General features: G+C 64.4%; 1 protein-coding gene across 1 annotated transcript in view; it reads right to left on the bottom strand.

The window, feature by feature from the left end:
* LOC144487958 (uncharacterized) overlaps positions 1 to 20,815 on the bottom strand; it is a gene marked incomplete at its 3' end in the record, with an annotated part of 100,166 nt that overhangs the window by 30,551 nt on the left and 48,800 nt on the right. The window contains exons 3-4 of the mRNA XM_078206002.1: positions 19,706 to 20,474; positions 10,908 to 10,956 (exon numbers count right to left, since the gene is read on the bottom strand). Coding sequence (XP_078062128.1) covers positions 10,908 to 10,956; positions 19,706 to 20,474 — 818 coding nt within the window. The remainder of the gene's footprint in view (positions 1 to 10,907; positions 10,957 to 19,705; positions 20,475 to 20,815) is intronic.

Raw genomic sequence — 20,815 nt, 5'->3', positions numbered from 1 at the left:
CCCACAACCAGCACTCCCACACCCAGTACCCACACCCCCACACCCAGCACCCACAACCCCCCACCCAGCACCCACATCCAGCACCCACACCCAGCACCCCCACACCCAGCACCCACACACCCAGCACCCACACCCCCACACCCAGCACCCACATACCCACACCCAGCACCCCCACACCCACACACAGCACCCACACCCAGCACCCACACACCCGCACCCAGCACACACACCCAGCCCCCACACACCCGCACCCACACCCAGTACCCACACCCCCACACCCAGCACCCACACACCCAGCACCCACACCCAGCACCCACACACCCACATACCCAGCACCCACACCCCCACACCCAGCACCCACACCCAGCACACCCAGACCCAGCACCCACAACCCCACACCCAGCACCCACAGCCAGCACCCACACACCCAGCACCCACACCCCCCACACCCACCACCCACACCCCCACACCCAGCACCCACACCCCCTCACCCAGCACCCACACCCCCACACCCAGCACCCACACCCAGCACCCAGCACCCCACACCCAGCACCCACACCCCCACACCCAGCACACCCACACCCCCACACCCACAGCACCCACACCCCCACACCCAGCACACCCACACCCACACCCCCACACCCAGCACCCACACCCCCACACCCAGCACCCACAGCCAGCACCCACACCCACACACCCAGCACCCACACCCAGCACCCACACCCCCACACCCAGCACCCACCCCCCCACACCCAGCACCCACATCCCCAGCACCCACACCCAGCACCCTCAACCCCACAACCAGCACCCCCACACTCACACCCAGCACCCACCCCCACACCCAGCACCCACACACAGCTCCCACACACCCAGCACCCACACCCCCATACGCAGCACCCCCACACCCAGCACCCACACACCCAGCACCCACACCCAGCATCCCCACACCCAGCACCCACACCCCCACACCCAGCACCCACACCCCCACACCCAGCACCCACACCCACTACCCGCACCCCCACACCCAGCACCCACACCCCCACACCCACACCCCCACAACCAGCACCCACACCCACCACCCACACCCCCACACCTAGCACCCACACCCCCACACCCACACCCCCACACCCAGCACCCACACACCCTCACCCAGCAACCACACCCCCGCACCCACACCCAGCACCCACACACCCACACCCAGCACCCACACCCAGCACCCACACACCCAGCACCCAGACCCACACCCCAAACCCAGCACCCACACCCCCTCACCCAGCACCCACATCCCCTCACCCAGCACCCACACCCCCACACTCAGCACCCACACCCCCACACCCCTACCCACACCCACGCATCCAGCACCCACACCCCCTCACCCAGCACCCACACCCCCATACCCAGCACCCACACCCAGCACCCACACCCTCGCAGCCAGCACCCACACCCCCTCACCCAGCACCCACATCCCCACACCCAGCACGCACACACCCACACCCAGCACCCACACCCCCACACCCAGCACACCCACATAAAGCACCCACACACCCAGCACCCACACACCCAGCACCCACACCCAGCACCCACACACCCAGCACCCACACCCCCACCCCCAGCACACCCACACAAAGCACCCACACACCCAGCACCCACACCCCCTCACCCAGCACCCACACCCCCTCACCCAGCACCCACACCCAGCACCCACACCCCCTCACCCAGCACCCACACCCAGCACCCACACCCCTCACCCAGCACCCACACCCCCTCACTCAGCACCCACACACCCAGCACCCACACCCAGCACCCACACCCCCACACCCAGAACCCACACCCCTCACCCAGCACCCACACCCCCACACCCAGCACCCACGCCCCCTCACCCAGCACTCCCACCCCCACACCCAGCACCTACACCCCCTCACCCAGCACCCACACACCCAGCACCCACACCCAGCACCCACATACCCAGCACCCACACCCCCACACCCAGCACCCCCACACCGAGCACCCACAGCCCCACACCCAGCACCCACACCCAGCACCCCCACACCCAGCACCCACACCCCCACACCCACAGCCCACACCCAGCACCCACACCCCCACACCCAGCACCCACACCCACCACCCACACCCCCACACCCAGCAACCCCACACCCAGCACCCACACCCCACACCCAGCACCCACACCCCCACACCCAGCACCCACACCCCCACACCCAGCACCCACACCCAGCACCCACACCCCCACCCCCACACCCAGCACCCACACCCCCACACCCAGCACCCACACCCCCACACCCAGAACCCGCACCCCCACACCCAGCACCCAGCACCCACAGACCCAGCACCCACACCCCCTCACCCAGCACCCACACCCCCACACCCAGCACCCCCACACCCAGCACTCACACCCCCTCACCCAGCACCCACATCCCCACACCCAGCACCCACACCCCCACACCCAGCACCCACACCCCCACACCCAGCACCCACACCCAGCACCCACATCCCCACACCCAGCACCCACACCCCCACACCCAGCACCCACACCCAGCACCCACACCCAGCACCCACACCCTCAGACCCAGCACCCGCACCCCCTCACTCAGCACCCACACACCCAGCACCCACACCCAGCACCCACACCCCCACACCCAGAACCCACACCCCTCACCCAGCACCCACACCCCCACACCCAGCACCCACGCCCCCTCACCCAGCACTCCCACCCCCACACCCAGCACCTACACCCCCTCACCCAGCACCCACACACCCAGCACCCACACCCAGCACCCACATACCCAGCACCCACACCCCCACACCCAGCACCCCCACACCGAGCACCCACAGCCCCACACCCAGCACCCACACCCAGCACCCCCACACCCAGCACCCACACCCCCACACCCACAGCCCACACCCAGCACCCACACCCCCACACCCAGCACCCACACCCACCACCCACACCCCCACACCCAGCAACCCCACACCCAGCACCCACACCCCACACCCAGCACCCACACCCCCACACCCAGCACCCACACCCCCACACCCAGCACCCACACCCAGCACCCACACCCCCACCCCCACACCCAGCACCCACACCCCCACACCCAGCACCCACACCCCCACACCCAGAACCCGCACCCCCACACCCAGCACCCAGCACCCACAGACCCAGCACCCACACCCCCTCACCCAGCACCCACACCCCCACACCCAGCACCCCCACACCCAGCACTCACACCCCCTCACCCAGCACCCACATCCCCACACCCAGCACCCACACCCCCACACCCAGCACCCACACCCCCACACCCAGCACCCACACCCAGCACCCACATCCCCACACCCAGCACCCACACCCCCACACCCAGCACCCACACCCAGCACCCACACCCAGCACCCACACCCTCAGACCCAGCACCCGCACCCCCACACCCAGCACCCACACCCCCTCACCCAGCACCCACAGCTCCACACCAAGCACCCACACCCACACACCCAGCACCCACACCCCCACACCCAGCACCCACACACCCACACAGCACCCACACCCAGCACACACACACATCCACACCCAGCACCCACACACCCACACCCACACACCCACACCCAGCACCCACACCCAGCACCCACACACTCACACCCAGCACCCACACCCTGCACCCACACCCAGCACCTACACCCCCTCACCCAGCACCCACACCCCCACACACAGCACCCACACCCCCTCACCCAGCACCCACACCTCCACACCCAGCACCCACACCCACACACCCAGCACCCACACACCCACACCCAGCACCCACACCCAGCACCCACACCCAGCACCCACACACCCAGCACCCACACCCCCACACCCACACCCCCACACCCAGCACCCACACCCCCTCACCCAGCACCCACACCCCCGCACCCACACCCAGCACCCACACCCAGCACCCACACACCCCCACACCCAGCACCCACTCCCAGCACCCACACACCCAGACCCACACCCCCATACCCAGCACCCACACCCAGCACCAACACACCCCCACACCCAGCACCCACACCCCCGCACCCAGCATCCACACACCCAGCACCCAGACCCACACCCCCACACCCAGCACCCACACCCCCACACCCAGCACCCACACCCCCGCACCCAGCACCCACACACCCAGCACCCAGACCCACACCCCCACACCCAGCACCCACACCCCCTCACCCAGCACCCACACCTCCACGCTCTGCACCCACACCCCCACCCACACCCTCGCACCCAGCACCCACACCCCCTCACCCAGCACCCACATCCCCACACCCACACCCAGCACACCCACACAAAGCACCCACACACCCAGCATCCACACACCCACACCCAGCACCCACACTCCCTCACCCAGCACCCACACACCGACACACCCACACCCAGCACCCACACCCCCGCACCCACACCCAGCACACCCACACAAAGCACCCACACACCCAGCATCCACACACCCACACCCAGCACCCACACTCCCTCACCCAGCACCCACACACCCAGCACCCACACCCAGCACCCACACACCCAGCACCCACACCCCCTCACCCAGCACCCACACCCGCACACCCAGCACCCACACCCCCACACACAGCACCCACCCCCAGCACCCACACCCCTCACCCAGCACCCACACCCCCTCACCCAGCACCCACACACCCAGCACCCACACCCAGCACCCACACACCCACACCCAGCACCCACACCCCCACACCCAGCACCCACACCCCTCATCCAGCACCCACGCCCAGCACCCACACCCCCTCACCCAGCACCCACACCCCCACACCCAGCACCCACACCCCCTCGCCCAGCACCCACACACCCAGCACCCACACCCAGCACCCACACACCCAGCACCCACACCCAGCACCCCCTCACCCAGCACCCACACCCCCTCACCCAGCACCCACAACCCCTCACCCAGCACCCACGCCCCCTCACCCAGCACCCACACCCACACACCCAGCACCCACACCCCCTCACCCAGCACCCACACCCCCACACCCAGCACCCACACCCCCACACCCAGCACCCACACACCCACACCCAGCACCCACACCCCCTCACCCAGCACCCACACACCCAGCACCCACACCCCCACACCCAGCACCCACACACCCGGCACCCACACCCCCACACCCAGCACCCACACACCCAGCACCCACACCTGCACACCCAGCACCCACACTCCCACACCCAGCACCGACACCCAGCACCCACACCCCCACACGCTGCACTCACACACCCAGCACCCACACCCCCTCACCCAGCACCCACATCCCAGCACCCACACCCCCACACCCAGCACCCACATCCCCTCACCCAGCACCCACACCCCCACACCCAGCACCCACACCCCCTCACCCAGCACCCACACCCCCACACCCAGCACCCACAACCAGCACCCACACCCCCACACCCAGCACCCACACCCCCTCACCCAGCACCCACACCCACACCCACACACCCAGCACCCAGCACCCAGCACCCACACCCCCACACCCAGCACCCACACCCCCTCACCCAGCACCCACACCCCCACACCCAGCACCCACACCCCCTCACCCAGCACCCACACCCCCTCACCCAGCACCCACACCCAGCACCCAGCACCCGCACCCCCTCACCCAGCACCCACACCCCCACACCCAGCACCCACACTCCCTCACCCAGCACCCACACCCCCACACCAGCACCCACACCCAGCACCCACACCCCACACCCAGCACCCACACCCAGCACCCGCACCCCCACACCCAGCACCCACACACCCACACCCAGCACCCGCACCCCCACACCCAGCACCCACACCCCCACACCCAGCACCCACACCCCTCATCCAGCACCCACGCCCAGCACCCACACCCCCTCACCCAGCACCCACACTCCCACACCCAGCACCCACACCCCCTCGCCCAGCACCCACACACCCAGCACCCACACCCAGCACCCACACACCCAGCACCCACACCCAGCACCCACACACCCAGCACCCACACCCCCTCACCCAGCACCCACAACCCCTCACCCAGCACCCACGCCCCCTCACCCAGCACCCACACCCACACACCCAGCACCCACACCCCCTCACCCAGCACCCACACCCCCACACCCAGCACCCACACCCCCACACCCAGCACCCACACACCCACACCCAGCACCCACACCCCCTCACCCAGCACCCACACACCCAGCACCCACACCCCCACACCCAGCACCCACACACCCGGCACCCACACCCACACACCCAGCACCCACACACCCAGCACCCACACCTGCACACCCAGCACCCACACTCCCACACCCAGCACCGACACCCAGCACCCACACCCCCACACGCTGCACTCACACACCCAGCACCCACACCCCCTCACCCAGCACCCACATCCCAGCACCCACACCCCCACACCCAGCACCCACATCCCCTCACCCAGCACCCACACCCCCACACCCAGCACCCACACCCCCTCACCCAGCACCCACACCCCCACACCCAGCACCCACAACCAGCACCCACACCCCCACACCCAGCACCCACACCCCCTCACCCAGCACCCACACCCACACCCACACACCCAGCACCCAGCACCCAGCACCCACACCCCCACACCCAGCACCCACACCCCCTCACCCAGCACCCACACCCCCACACCCAGCACCCACACCCCCTCACCCAGCACCCACACCCCCTCACCCAGCACCCACACCCCCACACCCAGCACCCACACCCAGCACCCACACCCCACACCCAGCACCCACACCCAGCACCCAGCACCCGCACCCCCTCACCCAGCACCCACACCCCCACACCCAGCACCCACACTCCCTCACCCAGCACCCACACCCCCACAGCAGCACCCACACCCAGCACCCACACCCCACACCCAGCACCCACACCCAGCACCCGCACCCCCACACCCAGCACCCACACACCCACACCCAGCACCCGCACCCCCACACCCAGCACCCACACCCCCACACCCAGCACCCACACCCCTCATCCAGCACCCACGCCCAGCACCCACACCCCCTCACCCAGCACCCACACTCCCACACCCAGCACCCACACCCCCTCGCCCAGCACCCACACACCCAGCACCCACACCCAGCACCCACACACCCAGCACCCACACCCAGCACCCACACACCCAGCACCCACACCCCCTCACCCAGCACCCACAACCCCTCACCCAGCACCCACGCCCCCTCACCCAGCACCCACACCCACACACCCAGCACCCACACCCCCTCACCCAGCACCCACACCCCCACACCCAGCACCCACACCCCCACACCCAGCACCCACACACCCACACCCAGCACCCACACCCCCTCACCCAGCACCCACACACCCAGCACCCACACCCCCACACCCAGCACCCACACACCCGGCACCCACACCCACACACCCAGCACCCACACACCCAGCACCCACACCTGCACACCCAGCACCCACACTCCCACACCCAGCACCGACACCCAGCACCCACACCCCCACACGCTGCACTCACACACCCAGCACCCACACCCCCTCACCCAGCACCCACATCCCAGCACCCACACCCCCACACCCAGCACCCACATCCCCTCACCCAGCACCCACACCCCCACACCCAGCACCCACACCCCCTCACCCAGCACCCACACCCCCACACCCAGCACCCACAACCAGCACCCACACCCCCACACCCAGCACCCACACCCCCTCACCCAGCACCCACACCCACACCCACACACCCAGCACCCAGCACCCAGCACCCACACCCCCACACCCAGCACCCACACCCCCTCACCCAGCACCCACACCCCCACACCCAGCACCCACACCCCCTCACCCAGCACCCACACCCCCTCACCCAGCACCCACACCCCCACACCCAGCACCCACACCCAGCACCCACACCCCACACCCAGCACCCACACCCAGCACCCAGCACCCGCACCCCCTCACCCAGCACCCACACCCCCACACCCAGCACCCACACTCCCTCACCCAGCACCCACACCCCCACACCAGCACCCACACCCAGCACCCACACCCCACACCCAGCACCCACACCCAGCACCCGCACCCCCACACCCAGCACCCACACACCCACACCCAGCACCCGCACCCCCACACCCAGCACCCACACACCCACACCCAGCACCCACAACCAGCACGCAGCACCCACACACCCACACCCACACACAGCACCCCCACATCCACGCCCCCTCACCAAGCACTCACACCCCCACACCCAGCACCCACACCCACACCCCCACACCCAGCACCCACACACCCACACCCAGCACCCAGACCCCCCCACCCAGCACACAGCACCCACACCCACACGCAGCACCCACGCCCCCTCACCCAGCACCCACACCCCCACACCCAGCACCCACACCCAGCACCCACACCCAGCACCCACACCCCCACACCCAGCACCCAAACCCCCACACCCAGCACCCACACCCCCACACCCAGCACCCACACCCCCACACCCTGCACCCAAACCCCCACACCCAGCACCCACACTCCCACACCCAGCACCCACACCCAGCACCCACACCCAGGACCCATACCCAGCACCCACACCCTGCACCCACACCCCCCCACCCAGCACCCACACCCCCGCACCCAGCACCCACACCCCCCCACCCAGCACCCACAACCAGCACCCACACTCAGCACCCACACCCAGCACCCACACCCAGCACCCACACCCAGCACCCACACCCCCACACCCCTACCCCCACACCCAGCACCCACACCCCCACACCCAGCACCCACACCCCCAGCACCCACACCCAGCACCCACACCCAGCACCCACACCCCCACACCCAGCACCCACACCCCCACACCCAGCACCCACACCCCCAGCACCCACACCCAGCACACACAACCCACACCCAGCACCCACACCCCCACACCCAGCACCTACACCCCCAGCACCCACACCCAGCAGCCACAACCCCACACCCAGCTCCCACACCCAGCACCCACACCCCCAGCACCCACACCAGCACCCACACCCAGCACCCACACACCCACACCCAGCACCCACACTCCCACACCCAGCACCCACACCCCCACACCCAGCACCCCCCACCCAGCACCCACACCCCCCACCCTGCACCCCCACACCCAGCACCCACCCCCCCGCACCCAGCACCCACACACCCACACCCAGCACCCACACCCCCCACCCAGCACCCCCACACCCAGCACCCACCCCCCCGCACCCAGCACCCACACCCCCACACCCAGCACCCACACCCCCACACCCAGCACGCCCGCACCCAGCACCCACACCCCCCACCCAGCACCCACACCCCCACCCAGCACCCCCACACCCAGCACCCACCCGCCCGCACCCAGCACCCACACCCCCACACCCAGCACCCACACCCCCACACCCAGCACGCCCACACCCAGCACCCACACCCCCCACCCAGCACCCACACCCCCCACCCAGCACCCCCACACCCAGCACCCACACCCCCCCACCCAGCGCCCAGCACCCACACCCAGCACCCAGACCCCCAGCACCCACACCCCCCCACCCAGCACCCACACACCCAGCACCCACACCCCCAGCACCCACACCCCCGCACCCAGCACCCACACACCCACACCCAGCACCCACACCCCCACACCCAGCACGCACACCCAGCATCCACTCCCAGCACCCACACCCCCCCACCCAGCACCCACGCCCAGCACCCACACCCCCTTACCCAGCACCCACACCCCTCCACCCAGCAACCACACCTAGCACCCACACACCCACACCCAGCACCCACACACCCACACCCAGCACCCACAACCCCACGCCCAGCACCCACACCCCCACACCCAGCACCCACACCCCCAGCACCCACACCCAGCACCCACACCCAGCACCCACACCCACATCCAGCACCCAAACCCCTACACCCAGCACCCACACCCAGACACTTAGCACCCGCACTCACACTCCCAGCACCCACACCCCCACACCCAGCACCCACACCCCCACACCCAGCACCCACACCCCCACACCCAGCACCCACACCGAGCACCCACCCCGAGCGCACCCACCCTCCACAATGCGATCCGACAGCCCTCGGCCCCCTCCCCATCTCCCCCTCCCTCCACACACTCCACTGAGGCCCTTCAACTCCCCCCTTCAGCCTATCCCCCTCTCTCCATCTCCCGCTGCCTCTGCTTCTCCTTCCCTCCTTCCCGTGTCTCCCTCCCTCTCCCCTCTTACCCTCTCTCTCCCTCTCTCTCTCCCTCCATCTCCCGCTCTCTCTGCCTCTCTGTCCCTCCTTCCCGTGTCTCCCTCTCTCTCTCTCTCCCTCCCTCTCTCCCTCCATCTCCCGCTCTCTCTGCCTCTCCTTCCCTCCTTCCCGTGTCTCCCTCCCTCTCCCCTCTTACCCTCTCTCTCTCCCTCTCTTGCTCCCTCCATCTCCCGCTCTCTCTGCCTCTCCTTCCCTCCTTCCCGTGTCTCCCTCCCTCTCCCCTCTTACCCTCTCTCTCCCTCTCTCCCTCTCTCTCTCCCTCCATCTCCCGCTCTCTCTGCCTCTTCTTCCCTCCTTCCCGTGTCTCCCTCTCTCTCTCCCACTCTTGCTCCCTCCATCTCCCGCTCTCTCTGCCTCTCCGTCCCTCCTTCCTGTGTCTCCCTCTCTGTCTCCACCTCCCTCACCTCTGGCTCCACCCTCTCTCCTCCTGCCCTGACCTCCCTCCCCTGCTCGCCCCATCCCGCTCACACCCCAAACCGTCCCCCACCCCGTCTGCTCCTTCTCCCTCCCTCATCCTCTGGTTCCCCTCCAGCACCTCCCCCTCCTCCCCACCATTCCCCCCACATACTCCCCACACCCGGCTGCACCATTGCAGACACTCACCTGGGGCTGAGTGGGGGAGCTGCTCTGCTCACTGACTGCGGGGGAATGTCTGTCAATGAGAGAGAGAGAAATAAATCACATTGAAATCCCCCCCTCACTGACAATCCCCAATCTCACAACGCACCAACCGGGGGAATCTAACCCCGTGCTGGACAGAAGAACATAGAACTAGGAGCAGGAGGAGGCCATTCGGCCCCTCGAGCCTGCCCCGCCATTCAATAAGATCATGGCTGATCTTTTTGTGGACTCAGCTCCACTTACCCGCCCGCTCACCATAACCCTTAATTCCTTTACTGTTCAAAAATCTATCTATCCTTGCCTTAAAAACATTCAATGAGGTAGCCTCAACTGCTTCACTGGGCAGGGAACTCCACAGATTCACAACCCTTTGTGTGAAGAAGTTCCTCCTCAACTCAGTCCTAAATCTGCTTCCCCTTATTTTGAGGCCATACCCCCTAGTTCTAGTTTCACCCGCCGGTGGAAACAACTTCCCTGCTTCTATCTTATCTATTCCCTTCATAATCTTATCTGTTTCTATAAGATCTCCCCTCATTCTTCTGAATTCCAATGAGTATAGTCCCAGTCTACTCAGTCTCTCCTCATAAACCAACCCTCTCAACTCCGGAATCAACCCAGTGAATCTCCTCTGCACCCCCTCCAGTGCCAATATATCCTTTCTCAAGTAAGGAGACCAAAACTATACACAGTACTCCAGGTGTGGCCTCACCAGCACCTTATACAGCTGCAACATAACCTCCCTGTTTTTAAACTCCATCCCTCTAGCAATGAAGGACAAAATTCCATTTGCCTTTTTAATTACCTGCTGCACCTGCAAACCAACTCCTTGAAATTCCTGCACAAGGACACCCAGGTCCCTCTGCACAGCAGCATGCTGCAATTTTTTACCTTTTAAATAATAGTCCATCATAATAAGGTACCTGTGCTGGGAGTGTTTGATGGGGGACAGTGTAGAGGGAGCTTTACTCTGTATCTAACCCCGTGCTGTACCTGTCCTGGGAGTGTTTGATGGGGGACAGTGTAGAGGGAGCTTTACTCTGTATCTAACCCCGTGCTGTACCTGTCCTGGGAGTGTTTGATGGGGGACAGTGTAGAGGGAGCTTTACTCTGTATCTAACCCCGTGCTGTACCTGTCCTGGGAGTGTTTGATGGGGACAGTGTAGAGGGAGCTTTACTCTGTATCTAACCCCGTGCTGTACCTGTCCTGGGAGTGTTTGATGGGGACAGTGTAGAGGGAGCTTTACTCTGTATCTAACCCCGTGCTGTACCTGTCCTGGGAGTGTTTGACGGGGACGGTGTAGAGGGAGCTTTACTCTGTATCTAACCCCGTGCTGTACCTGTCCTGGGAGTGTTTGATGGGGACAGTGTAGAGGGAGCTTTACTCTGTATCTAACCCCGTGCTGTACCTGGCTGGGAGTGTTTGAAGGGGACAGTGTAGAGGGAGCTTTACTCTGTATCTAACCCCGTGCTGTACCTGTCCTGGGAGTGTTTGATGGGGGACAGTGTAGAGGGAGCTTTACTCTGTATCTAACCCCGTGCTGTACCTGTCCTGGGAGTGTTTGATGGGGACAGTGTAGAGGGAGCTTTACTCTGTATCTAACCCCGTGCTGTACCTGGCTGGGAGTGTTTGAAGGGGACAGTGTAGAGGGAGCTTTACTCTGTATCTAACCCCGTGCTGTACCTGTCCTGGGAGTGTTTGATGGGGACAGTGTAGAGGGAGCTTTACTCTGTATCTAACCCCGTGCTGTACCTGTCCTGGGAGTGTTTGATGGGGACAGTGTAGAGGGAGCTTTACTCTGTATCAAACCCCGTGCTGTACCTGTCCTGGGAGTGTTTGATGGGGACAGTGCAGAGGGAGCTTTACTCTGTATCGAACCCCGTGCTGTACCTGTCCTGGGAGTGTTTGATGGGGACAGTGTAGAGGGAGCTTTACTCTGTATCTAACCCCGTGCTGTACCTGTCCTGGGAGTGTTTGATGGGGACAGTGTGGGGGGTGTGTGTGATGGGGACAGTGTGGGGGGAGTGTGTGATGGGGACAGTGTGGGGGGAGTGTGTGATGGGGACAGTGTGGGGGGTGTGTGTGATGGGGACAGTGTGGGGGGTGTGTGTGATGGGGACAGTGTGGGGGGAGTGTGTGATGGGGACAGTGTGGGGGGAGTGTGTGATGGGGGCAGTGTGGGGGGAGTGTGTGATGGGGACAGTGTGGGGGGGGTGTTTGATGGGGACAGTGTGGGGGGAGTGTGTGATGGGGGCAGTGTGGGGGGTGTGTGTGATGGGGACAGTGTGGGGGGTGTGTGTGATGGGGACAGTGTGGGGGGAGTGTGTGATGGGGACAGTGTGGGGGGAGTGTGTGATGGGGACAGTGTGGGGGGAGTGTGTGATGGGGACAGTGTGGGGGGTGTGTGTGATGGGGACAGTGTGGGGGGTGTGTGTGATGGGGACAGTGTGGGGGGTGTGTGTGATGGGGACAGTGTGGGGGGAGTGTGTGATGGGGGCAGTGTGGGGGTGTGTGTGATGGGGACAGTGTGGGGGGTGTGTGTGATGGGGACAGTGTGGGGGGGGTGTGTGATGGGGGCAGTGTGGGGGGTGTGTGTGATGGGGACAGTGTGGGGGGGGTGTGTGATGGGGGCAGTGTGGGGGGTGTGTGTGATGGGGACAGTGTGGGGGGTGTGTGTGATGGGGACAGTGTGGGGGGAGTGTGTGATGGGGACAGTGTGGGGGGAGTGTGTGATGGGGACAGTGTGGGGGGTGTGTGTGATGGGGACAGTGTGGGGGGAGTGTGTGATGGGGACAGTGTGGGGGGTGTGTGTGATGGGGGCAGTGTGGGGGTGTGTGTGATGGGGACAGTGTGGGGGGAGTGTGTGATGGGGACAGTGTGGGGGGTGTGTGTGATGGGGGCAGTGTGGGGGGGGTGTGTGATGGGGACAGTGTGGGGGGAGTGTGTGATGGGGACAGTGTGGGGGGAGTGTGTGATGGGGACAGTGTGGGGGGAGTGTGTGATGGGGGCAGTGTGGGGGGTGTGTGATGGGGACAGTGTGGGGGGAGTGTGTGATGGGGACAGTGTGGGGGGAGTGTGTGATGGGGGCAGTGTGGGGGGTGTGTGATGGGGACAGTGTGGGGGGAGTGTTTGATGGGGACAGTGTGGGGGGTGTGTGTGATGGGGACAGTGTGGGGGGAGTGTGTGATGGGGACAGTGTGGGGGGGGTGTGTGATGGGGACAGTGTGGGGGAGTGTGTGATGGGGACAGTGTGGGGGGAGTGTGTGATGGGGACAGTGTGGGGGGGGTGTGTGATGGGGACAGTGTGGGGGGAGTGTGTGATGGGGGCAGTGTGGGGGGTGTGTGATGGGGACAGTGTGGGGGGAGTGTGTGATGGGGACAGTGTGGGGGGTGTGTGTGATGGGGACAGTGTGGGGGGTGTGTGTGATGGGGACAGTGTGGGGGGAGTGTGTGATGGGGACAGTGTGGGGGGAGTGTGTGATGGGGACAGTGTGGGGGGTGTGTGTGATGGGGACAGTGTGGGGGGAGTGTTTGATGGGGACAGTGTGGGGGGAGTGTTTGATGGGGACAGTGTGGGGGGAGTGTGTGATGGGGACAGTGTGGGGGGAGTGTTTGATGGGGGCAGTGTGGGGGGAGTGTGTGATGGGGACAGTGTGGGGGGAGTGTGTGATGGGGACAGTGTGGGGGGTGTGTGTGATGGGGACAGTGTGGGGGGAGTGTGTGATGGGGACAGTGTGGGGGGGTGTTTGATGGGGACAGTGTGGGGGGAGTGTGTGATGGGGACAGTGTGGGGGGAGTGTGTGATGGGGACAGTGTGGGGGGAGTGTGTGATGGGGACAGTGTGGGGGGGGGTGTTTGATGGGGACAGTGTGGGGGAGTGTGTGATGGGGACAGTGTGGGGGGAGTGTTTGATGGGGACAGTGTGGGGGGTGTGTGTGATGGGGACAGTGTGGGGGGAGTGTGTGATGGGGACAGTGTGGGGGGAGTGTGTGATGGGGACAGTGTGGGGGGAGTGTTTGATGGGGACAGTGTGGGGGGTGTGTGTGATGGGGACAGTGTGGGGGAGTGTGTGATGGGGACAGTGTGGGGGGAGTGTGTGATGGGGGCAGTGTGGGGGGTGTGTGTGATGGGGACAGTGTGGGGGGGGTGTTTGATGGGGACAGTGTGGGGGGAGTGTGTGATGGGGACAGTGTGGGGGGAGTGTGTGATGGGGACAGTGTGGGGGGAGTGTGTGATGGGGACAGTGTGGGGGGGGGTGTTTGATGGGGACAGTGTGGGGGAGTGTGTGATGGGGACAGTGTGGGGGGAGTGTTTGATGGGGACAGTGTGGGGGGTGTGTGTGATGGGGACAGTGTGGGGGGAGTGTTTGATGGGGACAGTGTGGGGGGTGTGTGTGATGGGGACAGTGTGGGGGAGTGTGTGATGGGGACAGTGTGGGGGGAGTGTGTGATGGGGACAGTGTGGGGGGTGTGTGTGATGGGGACAGTGTGGGGGGAGTGTGTGATGGGGACAGTGTGGGGGGTGTGTGTGATGGGGACAGTGTGGGGGGAGTGTGTGATGGGGACAGTGTGGGGGGTGTGTGTGATGGGGGCAGTGTGGGGGGAGTGTGTGATGGGGACAGTGTGGGGGGGGTGTGTGATGGGGACAGTGTGGGGGGTGTGTGTGATGGGGGCAGTGTGGGGGGAGTGTGTGATGGGGACAGTGTGGGGGGAGTGTTTGATGGGGACAGTGTGGGGGGAGTGTGTGATGGGGACAGTGTGGGGGGAGTGTTTGATGGGGACACTGTGGGGGAGTGTGTGATGGGGACAGTGTGGGGGGAGTGTGTGATGGGGACAGTGTGGGGGGAGTGTGTGATGGGGACAGTGTGGGGGGAGTGTTTGATGGGGACAGTGTGGGGGAGTGTGTGATGGGGACAGTGTGGGGGGAGTGTTTGATGGGGACAGTGTAGAGGGTGTGTTTGGTGGGGACAGTGTAGAGGGTGTGATGGGGACAGTGTAGAGGGTGTGATGGGGACAGTGTAGAGGGTGTGATGGGGACAGTGTGGGGGGTGTGATGGGGACAGTGTAGAGGGTGTGATGGGGACAGTGTGGGGGGTGTGTTTGATGGGGACAGTGTAGAGGGTGTGTTTGGTGGGGACAGTGTAGAGGGTGTGATGGGGACAGTGTAGAGGGTGTGATGGGGACAGTGTAGAGGGTGTGATGGGGACAGTGTGGGGGGGTGTTTGATGGGGACAGTGTGGGGGGAGTGTTTGATGGGGACAGTGTAGAGGGTGTGATGGGGACAGTGTGGGGGGTGTTTGATGGGGACAGTGTAGAGGGTGTGATGGGGACAGTGTAGAGGGTGTGATGGGGACAGTGTGGGGGGTGTGATGGGGACAGTGTGGGGGGTGTGTTTGGTGGGGACAGTGTAGAGGGTGTGATGGGGACAGTGTAGAGGGTGTGATGGGGACAGTGTGGGGGGTGTGTTTGGTGGGGACAGTGTCGAGGGTGTGATGGGGACAGTGTGGGGGGTGTGTTTGGTGGGGACAGTGTAGAGGGTGTGTTTGATGGGGACAGTGTAGAGGGTGTGATGGGGACAGTGTGGGGGGTGTGTTTGGTGGGGACAGTGTCGAGGGTGTGATGGGGACAGTGTGGGGGGTGTGTTTGGTGGGGACAGTGTAGAGGGTGTGTTTGATGGGGACAGTGTAGAGGGTGTGATGGGGACAGTGTCGAGGGTGTGATGGGGACAGTGTAGAGGGTGTGATGGGGACAGTGTGGGGGGTGTGTTTGGTGGGGACAGTGTAGAGGGTGTGATGGGGACAGTGTGGGGGGTGTGATGGGGACAGTGTGGGGGGTGTGATGGGGACAGTGTGGGGGGTGTGATGGGGACAGTGTAGAGGGTGTGATGGGGACAGTGTGGGGGGTGTGATGGGGACAGTGTAGAGGGTGTGATGGGGACAGTGTGGGGGGTGTGTTTGGTGGGGACAGTGTAGAGGGTGTGATGGGGACAGTGTAGAGGGTGTGATGGGGACAGTGTAGAGGGTGTGTTTGGTGGGGACAGTGTAGAGGGTGTGATGGGGACAGTGTGGGGGGTGTGATGGGGACAGTGTAGAGGGTGTGATGGGGACAGTGTGGGGGGTGTGTTTGGTGGGGACAGTGTAGAGGGTGTGATGGGGACAGTGTAGAGGGTGTGATGGGGACAGTGTAGAGGGTGTGATGGGGACAGTGTAGAGGGTGTGATGGGGACAGTGTAGAGGGTGTGATGGGGACAGTGTGGGGGGTGTGATGGGGACAGTGTGGGGGGTGTGATGGGGACAGTGTGGGGGGTGTGATGGGGACAGTGTCGAGGGTGTGTTTGGTGGGGACAGTGTCGAGGGTGTGATGGGGACAGTGTCGAGGGTGTGTTTGGTGGGGACAGTGTGGGGGGTGTGTTTGGTGGGGACAGTGTAGAGGGTGTGATGGGGACAGTGTGGGGGGTGTGATGGGGACAGTGTAGAGGGTGTGATGGGGACAGTGTGGGGGGTGTGATGGGGACAGTGTAGAGGGTGTGATGGGGACAGTGTAGAGGGTGTGATGGGGACAGTGTCGAGGGTGTGTTTGGTGGGGACAGTGTGGGGGGTGTGTTTGGTGGGGACAGTGTAGAGGGTGTGATGGGGACAGTGTAGAGGGTGTGATGGGGACAGTGTAGAGGGTGTGATGGGGACAGTGTAGAGGGTGTGATGGGGACAGTGTAGAGGGTGTGATGGGGACAGTGTAGAGGGTGTGATGGGGACAGTGTGGGGGGTGTGATGGGGACAGTGTGGGGGGTGTGATGGGGACAGTGTGGGGGGTGTGATGGGGACAGTGTAGAGGGTGTGATGGGGACAGTGTAGAGGGTGTGATGGGGACAGTGTGGGGGGTGTGTTTGGTGGGGACAGTGTGGGGGGTGTGATGGGGACAGTGTGGGGGGTGTGATGGGGACAGTGTGGGGGGTGTGTTTGGTGGGGACAGTGTGGGGGGTGTGTTTGGTGGGGACAGTGTCGAGGGTGTGATGGGGACAGTGTGGGGGGTGTGTTTGGTGGGGACAGTGTCGAGGGTGTGATGGGGACAGTGTGGGGGGTGTGTTTGATGGGGACAGTGTGGGGGGTGTGATGGGGACAGTGTAGAGGGTGTGTTTGGTGGGGACAGTGTAGAGGGTGTGATGGGGACAGTGTAGAGGGTGTGATGGGGACAGTGTGGGGGGTGTGATGGGGACAGTGTAGAGGGTGTGATGGGGACAGTGTGGGGGTGTGTTTGATGGGGACAGTGTAGAGGGTGTGATGGGGACAGTGTAGAGGGTGTGATGGGGACAGTGTAGAGGGTGTGATGGGGACAGTGTGGGGGGTGTGATGGGGACAGTGTAGAGGGTGTGATGGGGACAGTGTCGAGGGTGTGTTTGGTGGGGACAGTGTGGGGGGTGTGTTTGGTGGGGACAGTGTGGGGGGTGTGTTTGATGGGGACAGTGTAGAGGGTGTGATGGGGACAGTGTAGAGGGTGTGATGGGGACAGTGTAGAGGGTGTGATGGGGACAGTGTAGAGGGTGTGATGGGGACAGTGTAGAGGGTGTGATGGGGACAGTGTGGGGGGTGTGATGGGGACAGTGTGGGGGGTGTGATGGGGACAGTGTAGAGGGTGTGATGGGGACAGTGTAGAGGGTGTGATGGGGACAGTGTAGAGGGTGTGATGGGGACAGTGTGGGGGGTGTGATGGGGACAGTGTGGGGGGTGTGATGGGGACAGTGTGGGGGGTGTGTTTGGTGGGGACAGTGTGGGGGGTGTGATGGGGACAGTGTGGGGGGTGTGATGGGGACAGTGTCGAGGGTGTGATGGGGACAGTGTGGGGGGTGTGATGGGGACAGTGTGGGGGGTGTGATGGGGACAGTGTCGAGGGTGTGATGGGGACAGTGTGGGGGGTGTGATGGGGACAGTGTAGAGGGTGTGATGGGGACAGTGTCGAGGGTGTGATGGGGACAGTGTGGGGGGTGTGATGGGGACAGTGTCGAGGGTGTGATGGGGACAGTGTGGGGGGTGTGATGGGGACAGTGTGGGGGGTGTGATGGGGACAGTGTCGAGGGTGTGATGGGGACAGTGTGGGGGGTGTGATGGGGACAGTGTCGAGGGTGTGATGGGGACAGTGTGGGGGGTGTGATGGGGACAGTGTGGGGGGTGTGTTTGGTGGGGACAGTGTAGAGGGTGTGATGGGGACAGTGTCGAGGGTGTGTTTGGTGGGGACAGTGTCGAGGGTGTGTTTGGTGGGGACAGTGTAGAGGGTGTGTTTGGTGGGGACAGTGTCGAGGGTGTGTTTGGTGGGGACAGTGTGGGGGGTGTGTTTGGTGGGGACAGTGTCGAGGGTGTGATGGGGACAGTGTAGAGGGTGTGTTTGGTGGGGACAGTGTAGAGGGTGTGTTTGGTGGGGACAGTGTCGAGGGTGTGATGGGGACAGTGTGGGGTGTGTTTGGTGGGGACAGTGTAGAGGGTGTGTTTGGTGGGGACAGTGTAGAGGGTGTGATGGGGACAGTGTAGAGGGTGTGATGGGGACAGTGTAGAGGGTGTGATGGGGACAGTGTAGAGGGTGTGTTTGGTGGGGACAGTGTCGAGGGTGTGATGGGGACAGTGTGGGGTGTGTTTGGTGGGGACAGTGTAGAGGGTGTGATGGGGACAGTGTGGGGGGTGTGATGGGGACAGTGTAGAGGGTGTGATGGGGACAGTGTGGGGGGTGTGATGGGGACAGTGTAGAGGGTGTGTTTGGTGGGGACAGTGTCGAGGGTGTATGGCGATCTCACTTGCCTGTGTTCTGTTGTGCCGGTTTCCGCGCTCTGTCTGTTCTGACCTTCCTTTGCTGGTGTTTCTGGGCTGGTTTCTATGGAGACGGAGCGAGCAAGCGATGCCGGCCGGTTTTCCTTGCCCTCTCTCGCTGGGACGATGCAGACTCCTCCTGCTGGCTCCCGGTTGAAGAAGGCAAAACAGGTGGATCCAAACCGTGGCGACACTTCGCTGGACGAGAGTTCCCGGCTACTCCTCCGCCCGCCTCCACCTCCTTCCCCCTCCCGTCTCGGCTCCTCCATCTTGGCCAGGATCTCCTCCACCGTGGTGCCGGGGAACCTCTTCCCGGAGCCCCGCACTGCCACTGGCCTGACCCGGAACACCGGCTTCCCAGCTGGCCGCTCGGCTGCAGCGGGCGGCGCCGGCTGGCCGACCAGGGGAGGCGGCGCGGGGCCGGCTGAGGGTGAGGCAGAGGGTGGGGGGCTCCTCATGGCCTCGGCCAGCAGCTCCAGCAGGGGGGGAGCTGCCGAGCCCGGGGCAGGGGCGGGGGAGGAGAGGGGGGGCCCCCCCGGAGCCGGGGGCAGGGGCGAGGTGGGCGAGGCGCAGGGCGAGGCGGCAGAGGTAGAGGGGCGGCGGACGGGCTGATGGGGCCGGCCTCCGGGGGCGCCATAGGGCCTGGGCCCGGCCAACGAGTTGACTTTGCGAAGGGACGGCAGCTCGGCAAGGGGGGGCTTCGCAGCGAAGGGTTTGGGAGGGACGGTGGGCTTGGTTTTGACAGGCGGATTGGGAGCACCTGGAATCAAGAGAGAGAGTGACAGAGGCGGCGTGAGTGAATAATTCCTCTGACCATTGTCTCACACACACCAATTCCACTCACACGTCCAACTTTTACAGATGCCCCATAGAAAGCATGAGAAACATAGAAACATAGAAAAACTACAGCACAAAACAGGCCCTTCGGCCCACAAGTTGTGCCGAACATATCCCTACCTTCTAGACCTACCTATAACCCTCCATCCTATTAAGCTCCATGTACTCATCCAGGAGTCTCTTAAAAGACCCTATTGAGTTTCCCTCCATCACCACTGACGGCAGCCGATTCCACTCGCCCACTACCCTCTGTGTGAAAAACCT

Source organism: Mustelus asterias, unplaced genomic scaffold (genome assembly GCF_964213995.1).
Source record: "Mustelus asterias unplaced genomic scaffold, sMusAst1.hap1.1 HAP1_SCAFFOLD_1162, whole genome shotgun sequence".
Classification (NCBI taxonomy): Eukaryota; Metazoa; Chordata; class Chondrichthyes; order Carcharhiniformes; family Triakidae; genus Mustelus; species Mustelus asterias.
The sequence above is the reverse complement of the archived record's forward strand: the minus strand, read 5'-3'. Positions and strand labels throughout refer to the sequence as shown.